Here is an 18,256-nt window from a genome sequence, read left to right as displayed (position 1 = left end):
TGCTACCACCCCCATGCTTCACAGTAGGGATGGTGTTCTTGGGATGGTACTCATTATTCTTCTTCCTCCAAACACATTTAGTGGAATTATGACCAAAAAGTTCTATTTTGGTCTCATCTGACCACATGACTTTCTCCCATGACTCCTCTGGATCATCCAAATGGTTATTGGCAAACTTAAGACGGACCTTGACATGTGCTGGTTTAAGCAGAGGAACCTTCCGTGCCATGCATGATTTCAAACCATGATGTCTTAGTGTATTACCAACAGTAACCTTGGAAACGGTGGTCCCAGCTCTTTTCAGGTCATTGACCAGCTCCTCCCGTGTAGTTCTGGGCTGATTTCTCACCTTTCTTAGGATCATTGAGACCCCACGAGGTGAGATCTTGCATGGAGCCTCAGTCCGAGGGAGATTGACAGTCATGTTTAGCTTCTTCCATTTTCTAATGATTGCTCCAACAGTGGACCTTTTTTCACCAAGCTGCTTGGCAATTTCCCCGTAGCCCTTTCCAGCCTTGTGGAGGTGTACAATTTTGTCTCTAGTGTCTTTGGACAGCTCTTTGGTCTTGGCCATGTAACAGGTCTTTGAGGGTCAGAATTCTAGCTGATAGACAGGTGTTCAAATACTTATTTGCAGCTGTATCATACAAATAAATAGTTAAAAAATCATATATTGTGATTTCTGGATTTTTTTTTTAGATTATGTCTCTCACAGTGGACATGCACCTACGATGACAATTTCAGACCCCTCCATGATTTCCAAGTGGGAGAACTTGCAAAATAGCAGGGTGTTCAAATACTTATTTTCCTCACTGTATGATAAAAGCCTGTTAAACTGCTCCATTGAAATACAATATTGTCATTTCTCACAATATACCCAGATAAAACCTCAATAATACAAAATAAATCTATTGACACTCATCTTCATCAACCACTGCAGATAAGTAACTGAATTGAAACATGGTTTGGTTTTATGATAACTCATTGACATAAAGTAATCAGATCTTTAACATGTAACAGTTTTTATGTGCAGAAACTGACAATGATCAGTGGCAATTATGTTTCCAGTGGCAAACTGCATTCATATGTATCTGTGTTAACATTTATGTATAGATCAACATAGGGCAATATGTATAATTAATTAAATATATTTAAATCAGCTTTCAGCATCAACTGTAACAGTTACAATTATTTAGTCTGTTTGTCCAAAGTAAAGTAAAGTAAAAACAGTGTGATGCAATTTATTTGAACGTAAAGGGCTGTACACACCGGGACGAATATCGGCACGCGTTATTCGCCAGCGTTTTTCAACGTGTTTTTTGTGTTCACACCCAAAGCGATTTTCGCTGACGATGAGCCGAGTGAACATGCAAATTCATTCCCTGACATTAGATGACGCTTAATGTAAAGCCTAGGTACATGAAAGACAATTAAGTGAAATGAAACTCGCCATCAAGGCCCATTTGCTCTGATTTTTGTAGTCGATTTTTGTAGTCGCTGTCGCGTTTCTCATATAGTTCTTTATGTTCCGACACCAACGAGACCAGCAGCTCTACACTCATCTTGCCTTGCATCTTCCTCGTCTTATTTCTTCCCGGTAGTGTAGGCGTATTTCTTGGCGTATATCTTCTTCGCCGTTACGTATGTGTGCTCGGCAAGACCGTTTTGTGTTTGAGCGCCCCCAAGTTGTGTTTTACTGTAACTTCAGAAGCTCCAGACACGTGAGCAAAAGCGACAATCTCATTGGTCGGATAGTTTTTGACGCGGCGCGTCAAACCCAAAAAATTAACCCAAGGCGTTTTTTTTTTAAATTACGCTTTTACGCGTGGCATTTTTCGCATCGGTCTACACACTCACACTGGCGCCCTTTGTTTAGTCACGAGGCGTTAAACGTCGGTGAAATTCGTCCCGGTGTGAACAGGCCTTAAAACTATCTTGAACAAAGATTATTAGGGATGAGTATGTTTATTATCTTGTGTGAACTAGACATGAATGCTCTTCACATTACAGCCCATTACAATGTTGTCAGGGATTCTGCATTCTGGATGAGGGTGGGGAGAGCGTTCCACCAGCATGGAACTGTGAATGAGAATGTTCTGGAAAGTGATTTTGTGGCTTTCTGTGATGGAACCACGAGACGTCGCTCTTTGACCGATCGTAGGCGTCTGGTAGGGATGTAGACTCGTGGGAGTGATTGAAAGTAGGAGGGAGCTGAGCCTGTGATAGATCTGTAACAAAATAGATCTGTAGCTCAGGTAAGAGCATGGTTTTTGCACGCTTGTAGCATTTATTTTTTTGACAACAAGTGGGATCAGCTTTGACTAGCCAAGCAATTGTAAGTAGTACACTATAGTATTTTTGTAAGGTGGTGGGGATGGAGATGGAGAGTATTATTTCGATTGTGTGTTTTTTGCGTAATGGTTGTGGAGAATTGTTAAATAACGTTTAAATAGTCTGAGATTATTTCCTTGTGGTTTGTGTAAAGAGGTTGGAGATGGAGACAGAAAGTGTTATTTTGTACGCGTGTTCTTTGCGTAATGGATGTGGAGAACTTTTCAATAAATACATTGCTTAAATAGTCAGAGATTATTTCCTTGTGGTGTGCGTAAAAGGATTTTGGAGTTAATAGAGTTGCGTGTGACATAAACGTGCAGGACTCATGCCCGCTGACCAAATCGATTGCATTGTAATAGTGTTACTGTTAAGTTTGATTAATATTATATGTTGTTGTAATATTATTTGTTGTATCTAAATATGTTGCATTTATGTATAGGCTATCTGGAGTTGTAACGAAAGTAATTATTTAGTTTTCTTTTGATTATTTTGATTATTTCTTTCGATTATTAAAGTATTATTTCTGATTCTGACTCTGCTTCTGCTTCAGATTAATAGCGCATACATTCACCTGAGAACTGATGTCTGTGTGTTTCAGACCCTGGCTGTGTGCACTGAAGTGTATATGACAATAAAGTAGTAAATCTCAATGTATTTATTTTTAAAATGTATTTTAAATAGGCCTATAGGCTCATAGTTTTTTTTTTTGTCAAAAAAAAAAAAAAAAAAAAAAAAAATTCACAGCACCCCCTGTTCAAAATTACTTCCAGCAGCTCTGGATCTCCTGTAAATTGACACTTGATGACATATTCAAACATTGTAAGGATCATGCAGACCCAAAAATACTCATTGTCATTTTAAATCTATATACTTTCCAACTATTCTTCAAAACACCCACTTGTCGGCTAGAAGTTTTTATTAATTTAAATAATTTTAGTATGAACTCTTAATCTTGTATTATATAAGCACAGGTCAGAATAAATATGTTGCTTAATTTTTACACAAGTATATCTGTTATGCGAATGTAATGGGGTGACTCTCTTAGGGTTTTACTGTTCTGTGTGAGTGGATGGAGCTGGGCGGAAGTTAAGCTCACGGCTCCTTTAAAAACACGGAGATTTCCTTTTACTTCCGTTTTCCCTCCGGCATGGTATGCAGACTGTATTTTTTTGTGTCGCTCGTTTACATAGTGTGATCAAGGCATTGGTGGATTGTTCGCCGTTTTAACCGAGGGTTGTGCTGCAGGTAAGTTTATATGGTATTTTGTAAGTTGTTTGCAAACCAGAGATGTAATTTAGATATAGTGTATGCGTGGTTAATGACCAAATTGAGTAATTATTTTATAGAAATCTGCCCGCTGTTGTTTTGCTGCTGTGTAGCGGCTCGTTACTGCGACCGGTGGTGCTGTGCTGTGGAGACTGGAGAGGGTGCGCGCTCAAGTCCCACGGACTACCGTGATTTAGACGCGCACGGTTGTGTGAGCGGGGCTTTATGCGAGCGCGTGTTTGTGTGAGCAGGTTTTATGTGAACGAGTCTTTATATGAGTGTGCGTTGATGTGAGCGCATGTTTGTGTGAGCACGTTTTATGGGAACGAGTCATATGAGTGTGTGTTGAGGCGATCGAGCGCGTGTTTGAGTGGGCTCTTTGTGAACGCGTGTTTGTGTGTATGGAAGTGTGTGCGTGTGCTGAGATGATTGGGTATTGAATTGTTTATTTGTTATATTGGTTGATTTAATTGTATTTTCTTTAATTGTATTTTTTTTAGGCTAGTTAATTGTGTTCTTGAGTACTGTGGGTGGTTATTGCCACCACTCTTATCTACTGTTAATTCCTTTACCACCACCAAAAACTGCTGGGATTGGGAGGATTTATTTAATCCACTTTTGTTTGTTTATTGTGTGGATTGTGATTTTTGGTTATAAATTTGCATGAAGGTGCGAATTGAGGTTATTTGAGTTTTATTTATTTGGATCTTTTTTCTTTTAATTTTTTTTTTCTTTTCCCAAATGTGACTTATCCCATGGGATATGATTTCTCATTTAACTGAGAACAATCTCTTTGAGCCTCTGCAATCAGGCTTTCGTAAATTACATAGTACTGAAACAGCTTTGGCTAGGGTCACTAATGACCCGTTAATCGCCTCAGATTCTGGCTGTCTTTCAGTTTTGATCCTACTTGATCTCAGTGCCGCTTTTGACACTGTTGATCACTCAATTTTAATTACTCGTCTTGAAACTGTTTTTGGGGTTTCAAATACTGTTCTTAATTGGTTTAAGTCTTACCTTTTTGATCGGAAGCAGTTCGTTGCCATGGGTGGATTTAGATCTGAGGTTAATGTTGTGCAGTCTGGCGTCCCCCAGGGGTCAATTTTGGGCCCTCTTCTTTTTAATTTATGTTTATCCTCTTGGCCAGCTTTTGAGATCACTTGGTATAAAATTTAACTTTTATGCAGATGATACCCAGATCTATATTCATTTTAGACCTAATGAAATTGTGCCTGTTTATTTTCTTTCTGAGTGTATTTCTAAGATGAAGGAATGGATGACGGATAATTTTCTTTGTCTTAACAGTGAAAAGAATGAGATTATGCTTGTTGGTTCACCCTACCATCTACGCAAAGCAGAGTCGGTTGCTCTAGCTCTTGATGGCTCAAATGTGGAGTTTCAAACAAAATTGAGGAATCTAGGAGTAATTTTTGATGCCAATCTAACGTTTGAGCCACATGTTCTGAATACTGTTAAAATTTCATTCTTCCATCTTAGAAATATTGCCAGATTGCGTACAGTCCAATGCTGTCCTTTACTGTTGCTGAGAGATTGATGATAACTTTTGTGTTCTCCCGTATTGATTAATGTAATGCCTTGTTAGCTGGCGTGTCAAAAGCTACCTTAAACAGAATGCAGGTTTTACAAAATTCGGCTGCCAGAATCCTTACTAGAACTAATATACGAGACCATATTACTCCCGTTTTGGAGTCTCTGCATTGGCTTCCCATTAGGTTTAGGGTGGACTTCAAAATTTTGATGCTTACAAGGCACTGCATGGTTTAGCACCTCAATACTTGACCGAGCTTTTAACTCCATATACTCCAAAACGTGATCTTCGTTCTTCGGAATCTGGTCTTTTAACTGTTCCCTCAACTCGTTTAAAATTAATGGGAGAAAGGGCTTTTTCTTCATTAGCTCCAAAACTTTGGATTTCTCTACCGGTTGAGATTAGGCAAGCTAAATCTTTTGGTATTTTCAAATCACAGCATTTGACATCTGCTCTTTGACCGTATAAAAACAAACTTAGTTACTGATATACTTTAGATTTTTGCAGATCATCTCCTGGAACCAATCTGCAGTTCAGTCAGTGAAGCTCCGCCCACAGCAGTCACATGGACAGGGGACCCCTCCCACAGCAATTACATCATCAGTGAAGCTCCTCCCACATCAGTCACATGGTCAGTGAAGCTCCTCCCACAGCATTTCTCCAAAAAATGCTGTAAATTCCTAGCCTAGGAAAACCCTGACAACTTCTGGCAAATTTAGATTTGCTCTGCAAGTAGTCTGGCAGAGAGCTCATTGAATTCCATTTCCCCATGCCGAGAAATGTTGAGGCGGGCTTTACACATGACGATCGCTCTGATTGGTTTTAGGTCTAGCCTATCCAATTGCGCCCTGAGGCATTTGAGCGACGTCCACTCCGACGTCTGTTGGTGAAGCGCACCAACTTTTAAATGCATTATTATATTCAAATTGCAAACACATGAGGACAGTCTCCATGAAAGACCCACTGGCAGATGAACGTGCAACTACATTTCTCTCCGAAACGGTAGGAAATTAAATTAGATTTAATAGAGGATTTTAACTGTGACTAGATGATTGACATGGCAGTTTACATGACGGGATGCACGCGACAGATCCGTCCAATAAAGGTGACGAAGTAGTATGTCCCAAAGTTGCCTACTTTTTTGCTACACATTCAAAAGTAAATACATTTTCTTCACAAAAAGAGTAAATACTTTTATGGCGTAGTGTAACATAGGTGAATTGGGACGCAGCATATGGCTTTACACATGACGATCGCTCTGATTGGTTTTAGGAGTTTTAGGTCTATCCAATTGTGCCCAGAGGTATTTGAGCGACGTCCGTTGGTGACGCCCCTTTGGAAATGAGTTATTAAAAGGAGCTTTGCCAGACCATAACTCAGAATTGTCTGTTTTTAACCAGGCTAGTAAATTCCCATCAGCTACAAGTGAAGACGAGCATCAGGAAGAGCTGAAAGCTGCAAAGACTGAGTTTATTAAAGAGGACAGTGAGAACATGAGTGATCCAGAACCCTGCAGAATGAAACACACTGAAGATCCTGAAGAACAAAGAGGTTGGTGTTTATTCTTCATTCATTCATGATGCTGAAGAACATTCATGTTAGAAACATTCAAGCACTTCATCACATTTAGATATGCAGTTTAACTATTGAATATGTACTGAATTTTCAAGAAATGTTCAGTAGAGGGAGGTTTGCGAAACTTTCATATTGATTATCAACATGAGGTCAAACTAAGTATAGTTTTAGCCCTGGTTTATGGTTCACATGTTTTTTTTGCAACCATGTTGGAATATACCAAATGTTTTATGAATTCCAAAAATCAAATGAATTACCAGAATGTTGGATATTTCTCAGTAAAGTGAGAGTAAATTAACAATTTAACTAATCTGAAAAATTATAGACGTTATTCTAATTATATTTCTTAAAAATAACTTTGGTAACAGGGTTGATGAATGTGGTAAACACACTATTTTTCAGTAAAAACTGAGACAATGGATTGAGATTGTTTTGGCTTGATACTGGTTCTTTAATAAAGTTATTTTCCAGCTAAAGTTAGTTTTGATTGATTCGCTTCTGTCGCAACGATCATTTGTTATTAAATTAGGGGCCGCTAAGACGACACCATTCTATCTACACAGACTTTAAACGCGAACCTTTGAGAAACGCTGATGGCATTCACATGCGCATTAAGAATTGGTTCTATAGTTAAGTGCGTTTGAATATATGTACGCAGGGTTGGAATTCCCTACAAACCAAGCCTAAACAAAGTACTGGTGTTTCCTTATAAACTTTGATTCAGAATTTTATTTTATTTTGTCACTTCGGGGTAGGTATGCAAATTGAATTTTCCCGACAACGCTTTATCTGTAGAGTGGTAAAGGGATCCTCCATAGGGAGAGACTAGTTGGCACTTCAGCACTGCGTTGTCATTGGGTCCAGGCGAAGGTCCTTCATCAGATCTGGATACGGCCTGGATCCGACAGGCTGCGGGAAAACCTCGGGATAAACAAAGACACTAAAATTAGCGTAGATGCCATTCTTCTCATGGCAAGGCAAGGCAAGTTTATTTATATAGCACATTTCATACACAATGGCAATTCAAAGTGCTTTACATAGAAGAAATTAAAATAATAAAAAGAAATAAGAATAATTAAAACAGTTTAGAAAAATTAAATAAAATACAGTCCTTTTAAAAATTAAAAATATAGATCTTTCCTTCAAATGATTCCCTTAAGACTTAAATCTTTCCTTCTTTTAACCTTCAATCTTCTTACGACTTCCATCTATCAACTTTCCTTTAACTTTCTTTTCTCCCTCATTTACTCACACGTTCTTTTCACTTTCTTTAGCACTTTAGCACTGCGTTCACATTCTTTCTCGACTTCCATCTATCAACTTTCCTTTAACTTTCTTTTCTCCCTCATTTACTCACACGTTCTTTTCACTTTCTTTAGCACTGCGTTCACATTCTTTCTCAGACGAAAACTTTAATATCGTCATTTAAACACTGTTCTACTTTCAAACCCACATTAATACACGTCACTTTCACATTATCACTTTCTTTTACCTTCTGGGTGGGCATTTACAGTTTCGGGCTAAATGCCCTGCTGACATAGGAGAAATTAAAATAATTAAAAGAAATAAGGATAAATAAAACAGTTTAGAAAAATAAAATAAAATAGAGTACAGTACAAACAGTCGGACGAACAGCGGCACAGTGCTCATTCAGTAAATGCATAGCTAAACAGAAGTGTTTTGAGTCTGGATTTGAATGTGACCACTGTAGGAGCACATCTGATCTCTTCTGGAAGCTGGTTCCAGCTGCGGCTGGCATAATAGCTAAAAGCAGACTCACCATGCTTAGAGTGAACCCTTGGTATTTCTAGCTGATATGATCCTAATGATCTGAGTGATCTGTTGGGTTTATATTCAGTGAGCATATCTGCAATGTATTGAGGTCCTAGGCCATTGAATGATTTATATACCAGTAATAGTACTTTAAAATCAATCCTAAATTTAACTGGGAGCCAGTGTAAAGACCTGAGGACTGGTGTGATATGTTCATATTTTCTGGTTCTGCTCAGAATCCTAGCGGCAGCGTTCTGTATGAGTTGCAACTGTCTTATGGTCTTTTTGGGAAGGCCAGTGAGGAGTCCATTACAATAATCCACCCTGCTGGTGATGAAAGCATGCACAAGTTTCTCTAAGTCTTGCCTGGAAACAAAGCATCTAATTCTTGCAATATTTTTCAGATGATAATATGCTGATTTAGTTATTGCTTTGACATGACTACTGAAACTAAGGTCTGACTCTAGTGTCACACCAAGATTCCTGACTTGATGTTTAGTTGTTTGACCCCTAGAGTGAAGGTATGCATTCACCTTGAGAACTTCATCTTTGTTTCCAAACGCAATAACTTCAGTTTTGTCTTTGTTTAATTGAAGAAAGTTTTGACACATCCAACTGTTGACTTCGTCAATGCATCGGCACAGGGAGTCAATGGGGCTATAATCGTTAGGCGATAGGGCTAAGTACAGCTGTGTGTCGTCTGCATAGCTGTGGTAAGCAATTTGGTTATTTCTCATTATTTGGCTCATTGGGAGCATATACAGGTTGAACAGGAGTGGCGCAAGGATTGAGCCTTGAGGGACTCCGCATGTCATGGATGTCCACTCAGACTTATGGTCTCCTATACTAACATAATAACCTCTCCCATCTAAGTATGACCTGAACCATTTTAGGACTATCCCAGATAGCCCCACCCAGTTTTCCAGCCTGTCAAGAAGTATGTTATGATCGACAGTGTCAAATGCAGCACTGAGGTCGAGTAGTACCAGCACTGATAATTTTCCTGAATCAGTATTTAAGCGAATATCGTTTATTATCTTTATGAGCGCTGTCTCTGTGCTGTGATGCGGTCGGAAACCAGATTGAAAATTGTCAAAGTAACCATTTGAGCTTAAGAATTTGTTCAGCTGATTGAAGATAACTTTTTCAATGATCTTGCCTATGAAAGGAAGATTTGAGATCGGTCTATAGTTGCTTAATATGGTCTTATCCAGATTGCTCTTTTTCAGGAGGGGCTTGACAACTGCAGTTTTCAGGGAGTTTGGAAAACTCCCAGAGAGAAGTGAGGCATTTACCACTTCTAGAAGATCTGCTTCTAAACTGTTTAGTACACTTTTGAAAAAAGATGTGGGAAGTGTGTCAAGGGCGCATGTTGATGTTTTAAGGTGTTGTACGGTTTCTTCCAAAATTTTGCCATCAATTTCTTTGAAGTCAGACATAGTAGCTACTTTCTCAGGTGGTCTGATCTGTCTGACCCCAGGGCAACTCAAGGATGTGCTGATCACCTTTCTGATATTGATTTTCTCAGAGAAGAAAGAAGCAAACTCACTGCACTTGCTGTTTGAGAGCATTTCACTAGGAATCTGGCTTGGGGGGTTTGTCAGTCTCTCTACAGTAGCAAAAAGAGTGCGTGTGTTGTTTAAATTGCTGTTTATAATATTTGAGAAGAAAGTCTGTCTAGCTTTGCCTAGTTCCATATTGAAAGCATGAAGGCTGTCTTTGTAGATGTTATAATGGACTACAAGTTTTGTCTTCCGCCACATGCGCTCTGCTTTTCTGCATTGTCTTTTCATATTTTGCACTGCTGTTGAGTTTCTCCAAGGTGCCTTTTGTCTGCCACTCTTCTTCCTGACTTTAACAGGAGCAATATCATCAATTACACCTTTAACTTTTGAGTTAAAAGAATCAAGGAGAAAATCAACAGAGTCAGCAGATATGCTTGGTGTTAAAGATATAGCCTTCATAAATAGTACACTAGTGTTCTCATTTAAGCATCTCTTCTTGACAGACACAGATCTAGCTTCAATGGCAGGAGAGATCAATATATCGAAGAATATGACTCATGATGTAACAAGTACATCAGGATTTATGGGAAGTGTTCCCGGTTCCGGCTGACCTAATCTATGTAGCCTAACATTGAATTATAGAAGTCTATAATGTATTATGTGAATGCTATGTCAAAGAGATGTGTCTTTAATCTAGCTTTGAACTGACAGTGTGTGTCTGCTTCCTGGACATCATTACTCCAGTCTTCAGTGTCACATGATCCTTCAGAAATCATGCGAATATGATGATTTGATGCTCAAGAAACATATGTTTATTATCAATGTTGAAAACAGTTTTTTACTTTTTTTTTTTTTTTTTTTTTTTTAATTCTTTGATTAAATAGAAAGTTCAAAAGAACAGCATTTATCTGAAATCTAAAGCTTTTGTAACATTAAACACTACCGTTCAAAAGTTTTATTTTTGGGGGAAAGAAATAAAATAAATAAATACTTTTATTCATCAAGGATGAGTTAAACTGATCAAAAGTGACAGTAAAGACATTTATAATGTTAGAAAATATTCTATTTTAAATAAATGCTGTTCTTTGAACTTTCTATTTATCAAATAATTTTGAAAAAAAATGTAAACATAACTAACTGTTGTAATTCAACTGATAATAATAATGAATGTTTCTTGAGCATAAAATCCTCATATTAGAATGATTTCTGAAGGATCATGTGACACTGAAGACTGGAGTAATGATGCTGACAATTCAGCTTTGATCACTGGAATAAATTAGTTTAAAATATATTAAAAAAGAAAACAGTCATTTTAAATCGTCATAATATTTCACAATATTTAATCAAATAAATGCAGCCTTGTCAAGCAGAAGATACTACTTTTAAAAACATTAAAAAACCACAAACCTTTTGAACGGGTATGTGTGTATGTTATTTTATTCCATAGCTGGTGTGTGCAGTTTGCTCTTGTTTAGTACATTTTTTTGATTGCAGTCTTTCTCTGATTTCATTGTTTCCTTGGATTTGCTTCTCAGTTCCATTCAATTTTAAGCTTTTCTTGGTTCATTCCATGTTTTATAGGCAACCTCTGTCATGCTAATTAAAAAAAAATCAAATTTTTTCTTTCATGTCAGACCTGATGGAAGTGAAGGAGGAGAGTGAAGAACTGAGTGAAGTGAAGGAGGAGAGAGAAGAACTGAGTGAAGTGAAGGAGGAGAGAGAAGAACTGAGTGAAGTGAAGGAGGAGAGTGAAGAACTGAGTGAAGTGAAGGAGGAGAGAGAAGAACTGAGTGAAGTGGAGGAGGAACATCATGTCAAACCTGGAGAAAAACCTTTGAGTTGCTCAAAGACTAAACAGACATTATTAAAGAAAAGAAGAGCCAAGAAATCTTTCACCTGCACTCAGTGTGGAAAGAGTTACACAACCAAACAAAGTCTTGAGCGTCACCTGAGAATCCACACCAGAGAGCTGTTCACATGTGATCAGTGTGGAAAAGGTTTCACATCAAAACGAAATCTTGTTGTTCACATGAGAGTTCAAACTGTTGAGAAGCCGTTCACATGTGATCAGTGTGGAAAGAGTTTCAGTCAATCAAGATCCCTTAAGAGACACATGAGAATCCACACTGGTGAAAAGCCGCAAATGTGTGTTCAGTGTGGAAACAGTTTCACATACAAAGAAAGTCTTGATGTTCACATGAGAGTTCATACTGGAGAGAAGCCGTTCACATGTGATCAATGCGGCAAAACATTTCTTAGTGCATCAAATCTGAAGACACACCTGACAGTTCATACGAAGGAGAGGCCACATTCATGTTCTGTGTGTGGAAAGAGTTTTTCACTGCTGCAAACTTTACATAGACATCAAAAAATCCACACTGGTGTGAGAGAGTACATGTGCTTTGAGTGTGAGAAGACCTGTACTACAGCAGACAGTTTAAAACTGCACCAGATTATTCACACTGGAGAAAAACCTTACAAGTGTTCACACTGTGACAAAGGATTCAGTCACTCTTCAAATCTGAAAACACATGAGATGATCCACACTGGAGAAAAACCACACACATGTGATCAGTGTGGGAAGAGTTTCACACAATCATCTAACCTTGATGTTCACATGATAATCCACACCGGAGAGAAGCCGTTCACATGTGATCAATGTGGGAAGAGTTTCACACGATCATCAAGCCTTGAGATACACATGAGGATCCACACCGGAGAGAAGCCATTCACGTGTGATCAATGCGCCAAAACATTTCTTAGGGCATCAGACCTGAAGACACACCTGGCAGTTCATACGAAGGAGAAGCCACATTCATGTTCTGTGTGTGGAAAGAGTTTTTCACAGCTGCAACATTTATACACACATGAGAAAATTCACACTGGTGTGAGAGAGTACATGTGCTTTGAGTGTGAGAAGACTTTTATTACAGCGGGCAATTTAAAACAGCACCAGAGAATTCACACTGGAGAAAAACCTTACAAGTGTTCACACTGTGACAAGAGATTCAGTCAGTCAGGACATCTGAAAATACATGAGAGGATCCACACTGGAGAGAAGCCACACATGTGTGATCAGTGTGGGAAGAGTTTCACTATTAAAACTCGCCTGAAGCGACACATGAAGATCCATACAGTGGAGAAACCACATCACCACATTCACGGTAAGTAGTTCCCCAGCTAACAGACGCTTTTTATAAGAACGTTCTCCATATATTCAGAACAAATATTCTCCAAATATTCAGACCCAAATGTTGGTTCTGGGAACATAAAAATTTCCAGTTTTCTTGAAGCTAGAGGAATGTGTTTTAAAAGGTAAAATGTTCCTCAACCGTTCTTTCGATTTAAAATTTAACATTCCAGGAACGTTGATTTGTAACATTCCAAGAACATACAAATGTCCAGTTTCCTGAATGTTAATAGAATGTTATTTAAAGGTTAGCATGATGTTCCTGAAACATTCTGTCATGTTTGGAACCATCCTCAAACCAGATTCGACTGGTTTAAAATGACTATTGAACTCACGAGTGATCTTGACTTGTGGCTTCACTTTTAATTTCACATTTTTTCTCTCATTTGAAATGTCACATGATTTAATGATTCTTTTAGACCTGATGGGAGAACCAGAGAGAAACCTTATACATGTGATCAATTCAGGAAGAGCTTCACGGATAAAGGAAACCTTAAGAGACACATGATGATCCACACTGGAGAAAGACCATACACATGTGGTGAGTGTGGGAACAGTTTCACAAGTAAACTCAAACTTAGGAATCTTATGAGGATTGTTGTATTTGTATACCGCTGTAACCTTATAAATCATTCTAAAACATTCCCATAACCTGTTACAATTATAAATTGCCCTTACCTACAGGTTAAAGATGCTAGACGTTAATTCAGGGTCCTCTGCGGTGTCCTTAAACCAGCTCAGTTCTGGATCCGTTTCACTGGGCGTTTGCAAGTATAAACATCTAAACTACAATAAAATAAAGATATTTCTTGGTTTTGAAAGTTTTTTTGAATCAACAAAGAATGGTTTCATTTTACTTCCACAAGCAACAACTTCTGATGTAAACAGGGAACTTCAGAACATTCTGATGAAACATAAGACTGCAAATCGACTCATCATTCATGTGGGGAAGAATAATATTCATAAAGAGCAGTCAGAAGGATTCCAATGAACTTTTTGAAACATTTTAAAGACCGAAAGTTCAAACATTCATCAGTGGACCACTCCCAGCAAGAGGAACAAACAGGTTTTCACGGTTGCTTGGGCTTAATACATGGCTGCAAAAAACCTGCAATATAAAAGGAGTGAACTTCATTGATAACTTCAATCTTTTCTGGAGTCAGAGACAACTGTTTAATCAAGATGGCCACCACCCAAACAAAGTTGGTTCAAGAGTGCTAAAGGACAATATCTACTTCTCCCTCAATCATCCTTCTGCAGTGTGTGCCAATCCACTCAATCTGACTGGCGCACACACACACCTGGACACAGTATGAATGACCACAGGACTTCACTTCAGCAACAAAATGGACATGCGGTTGACATATCACACAAGGACAACAAAATGGACATGCGGTTGACATATCACACAAGGACAACGATAACACCACTCAGCAACAACAACTTCTACTCACAGACACAATCTCAGCTGAACTCTGCCCACAGAGCTCACCACAGACAGACATATTAGAAATGCTCCAAGATTCAGCACCCAAGGATGACTTCCTGGAAAACAGCCAGGGAAGCCAGGACAGCATATCACAGCCTCTGATAACACCTGAGCAACAGCCCCTCTCACCAGACACTTTATCCCTCTCTCCAGCATCTCCACTTCTGTGCTTCTCAGGGAGAATGGAAGAACTGGTGTATGCTGGAACCAAACTATCCCACTCTTTTGCCCCCATCATTTGGGAATTATCCGTCTTTCGAATATCTGGGTACTTTGTTAAAAGGTGCTCCACGCATTTTACTTATTTACAGGCCTCCAAAATTATTTACAGGCCTCCAAAATACTCTCCAGCCTTTGCTGAGGACTTTACAGAACTGTTATCAACAATTACCTCAGAGTTTGACTGTTTTGCCATTGCTGGAGATTTTAACATTCACATAGATACCTTTTAAAAACAATATGGCAAAAGAAATCAAAACTGTTTTAAAAACTTTTTATCTGACTCAGCATGTACATGGACCCACACACAATCGTGGACACACACTATAGATTTACTTATCAGTAAGGGTCTAAACATTTCATCGATTGTTATTAAGGATGTAGCATTGTCTGATCATTTCTGTATTTTCTTTGATATATTGATCTCTCCTGCCACTGAAGCTAGATCTGTGTCTGTCAAGAAGAGATGCTTAAATGAGAACATTTTACAATGAACATTGAAAAATATTGCAAGAATTAGATGCTTTGTTTCCAGACAAGACTTAGAGAAACTTGTTCATGCTTTCATCACCAGCAGGGTGGATTATTGTAATGGACTCCTCACTGGCCTTCCCAAAAAAGACCATAAGACAGTTGCAGCTCATACAGAACGCTGCCGCCAGGATTCTGAGCAGAACCAGAAAATATGAACATATCACACCAGTCCTCAGGTCTTTACACTGGCTCCCAGTTAGATTTAGGATTGATTTTAAACCCCCTGAGGTCGGCAGTCACGCTGGTGTGATCTGCTCACTTTTTTCCTTATCAGTGCAAAAGAGACTTTGATTTTGACATACTTGTGTTATACATCAATCAATCCTGTTAAGTGTGTATTTTTTTGTGTATACTCACAATAAAAACAAAGTGTTGTGCTTTTTGCCAAATAAAGAAAAATAAACATGAAGCGAGTTCTGCTTTCTCTCTGTCAGTGAAGTCCATTCTGAAACGTGTCTGAAAATGAACTGTAACTCAGCGAATACTCAGTCAAACAGGCATACAGACACGCAGGCATGAAGCTTGAATTCTCTTCTTTTAAGTAAAGTATTTTTTATAAAAAACAAATATTCTCAGTTTATGTAATATGTACGAAAAGAGAGAGATGTCAGTCGTTCTCATCTCAGCTCATTATGTTTTAATGTGACCCCGCCCACGGAGAGTGCGCGCTATTCAAACACAAATTATCTGAGGCGATCCATGCGAACCTGTGAAACGCCCTTATCAGCTTACACACACCGTGAGTTCACTTTCAGACTTGTGTACTTTAAGACGCTGTGAGTAATAATACTATCTTGATGATAGGGCTGAACGATTAATTGCAACAAAATCACACGCGATTTGCGATTATTTTATGCGCAGCTTGTCAGTGGAGTGCGGCTGATTGGTAGGAAATACTGCCCCATTTGAATGCCAGAGGGCGCTCTCACAGAAACATGCTAAATATGCCCTGCCACAGAAGTACAATAATGCGCATCATTCCAGGAAATCCCTATCGCTGTAGCTGAATAAACAGAAGATTGAAACACTTTGATTAAACATGACTTATAAATACACGACTGCCTTATTCTGTGTAAGAAGACACATCATCTCACAGAAGGAGGAGCTCAGCTGTCCTTATGAAGTGAGTTTGGAGTAAATGCATGTTATTAAATGTTGTCTGTTGTTGGACAAGAGGTTCATAAATGATTCTCATGTTTTGGAAAGATGTTTGATGCGTGTTGTTTTTTTTTTTCAAATGCACGTTATAAGTGACTCAAACTCACAGTGATGGAGCAGCGTTTACAGAGCCGTACATTAGTGATGCGCGGGTCGTCTCATAACCCGCGGGCCCCGCGGGTAGCCCGCGGGTCGGGTAAAGAAATTGTCACTTTATTTGCAGGGCGGGTCATTAAAAACAAAATAAAATAAAAATCCATATATGTTGCATGCAATGTCCAGCCTATATTAAATAATTTTAGGTTCTTTGATAAGGCCGTAGCAATGCAACTTGCGTGATTTCCCCAAACCTTTGGCGTCACGTGACACAGCTCGCGCCAAGCAGCTCCCGCCGCCAGCCACAACAACAAAGACGGAGAAATAAAAGGAAGATGAGGTGCGGGAGAAATTGAGGTCGGGATTTTACATAATTAAAAGAAAATAAGGTGAATGATGAATTAGATGAATACAAACGCTGCTTTGTAAATATTGAAAATGTTTAAATCATTATCTTATTAATATGACCTGATTTATGGTTCATATTCAGAATCGTCTGTTATTGCCAGTTTACATGGCGATGTTTCCAAGCACTTTCAGGCTGAAATAAAGGCTGTTTTCATGTACATTACAATGCCTAGTATGTCTATTTAATGGTCGCGGGGCGGGTTGTAAAAATAGATACAGTGGTGCGGGGCGGTGCCGGGCGGGTTGGGGCGGGTTGGGGCGGGTTGGGGTGGGTTGGGGTGGGTTGGGGCGGGCCAAATAATTTCATAAAAGCGGGACCCGCGGGTTGGAAAAAAAAGCCAACCCGCGCATCACTACTGTACATCAATGACAAACTGCACATAAAAAATAATTGCAGCCTTTGTGATTTTAAAATCGCGATAAGCCATCTCGATTTAAGTGCGATTACATGGAAAGTGCGATTAATCGTTCAGCCCTACTTGATGATAATAATCCTGGAAAATTTACCTCAGAATTTCTGGAAGTTTCATTTTGAGGAGCAACAGATCCAGCTGAGGAATAGGTCAGGGGCCTGTACCATGATGGTAGTTGAACAAACTCGGGGTTACAGGATTAGTTTTGAGTTGACAAAACCAAACCAATGCAATCAGACTTTATTGGTACCATGACACAGCTCATCAACTTTCTCTGTCAACTCAGGCTTTGATCCTTAAGCTATGATTACTCCACGCGCGCGTGCACATAAAAGAGTGACGTCGACACTGAACAACCAATCGCGGGTAGTAGAGGGAGAGCGATATATTTTTCCGTGGAGGAGCAAGAGATAATCATTCAGAATTACGATGAATTTAAATATGTATTTCAAGCTCGAAACAATACGGTCTCTGCTGCCAAAGCAAGAGAAGACTGTTAGAGAAAGATTGCTGATTGTTAATGTGTAAGTTAAACAAATACGTTCTATATTTATGTATGTGTATGTGTAGCCTATATGTGTAATATATAGCCTATAGCCTATTTTTATAATATATTAAAAATGTGCATGTATGTACTAAGATTAATATTCATTGATTTTTAGATGCAACCCCAACTCCAAATGTTCTTGGCAACATATAAAGACAAAATATAAAAATATAATTCAAAGTGGTGAGTATTTACCACAA

General features: G+C 38.8%; 2 protein-coding genes across 2 annotated transcripts in view; one reads left to right on the top strand and one right to left on the bottom strand.

Annotated features, from left to right (window-relative positions):
- The window catches only part of LOC309501649 (uncharacterized protein), a 109,088-nt gene that overhangs the window by 12,795 nt on the left and 78,037 nt on the right, over window positions 1–18,256 (bottom strand). The window lies entirely within an intron of this gene.
- Window positions 3,476–15,798, top strand: LOC309499307 (uncharacterized protein). The gene is made up of 6 exons (XM_082170534.1): window positions 3,476–3,579; window positions 5,657–5,780; window positions 6,550–6,700; window positions 11,637–13,166; window positions 13,612–13,733; window positions 13,877–15,798. The coding sequence occupies exons 2-5, from the start codon at window positions 5,778–5,780 to the stop codon at window positions 13,698–13,700; spliced, it is 1,773 nt and encodes a 590-aa protein (XP_082026660.1). The 5' UTR covers window positions 3,476–3,579; window positions 5,657–5,777; the 3' UTR covers window positions 13,701–13,733; window positions 13,877–15,798.

The sequence above is a fragment of the Leuciscus leuciscus genome, assembly GCF_965113295.1.
Source record: "Leuciscus leuciscus genome assembly, chromosome: 1".
In the NCBI taxonomy this organism is placed as follows: Eukaryota; Metazoa; Chordata; class Actinopteri; order Cypriniformes; family Leuciscidae; genus Leuciscus; species Leuciscus leuciscus.
Note: the sequence above shows the minus strand (reverse complement) of the source record. Positions and strands in the feature narration are given on the sequence as shown.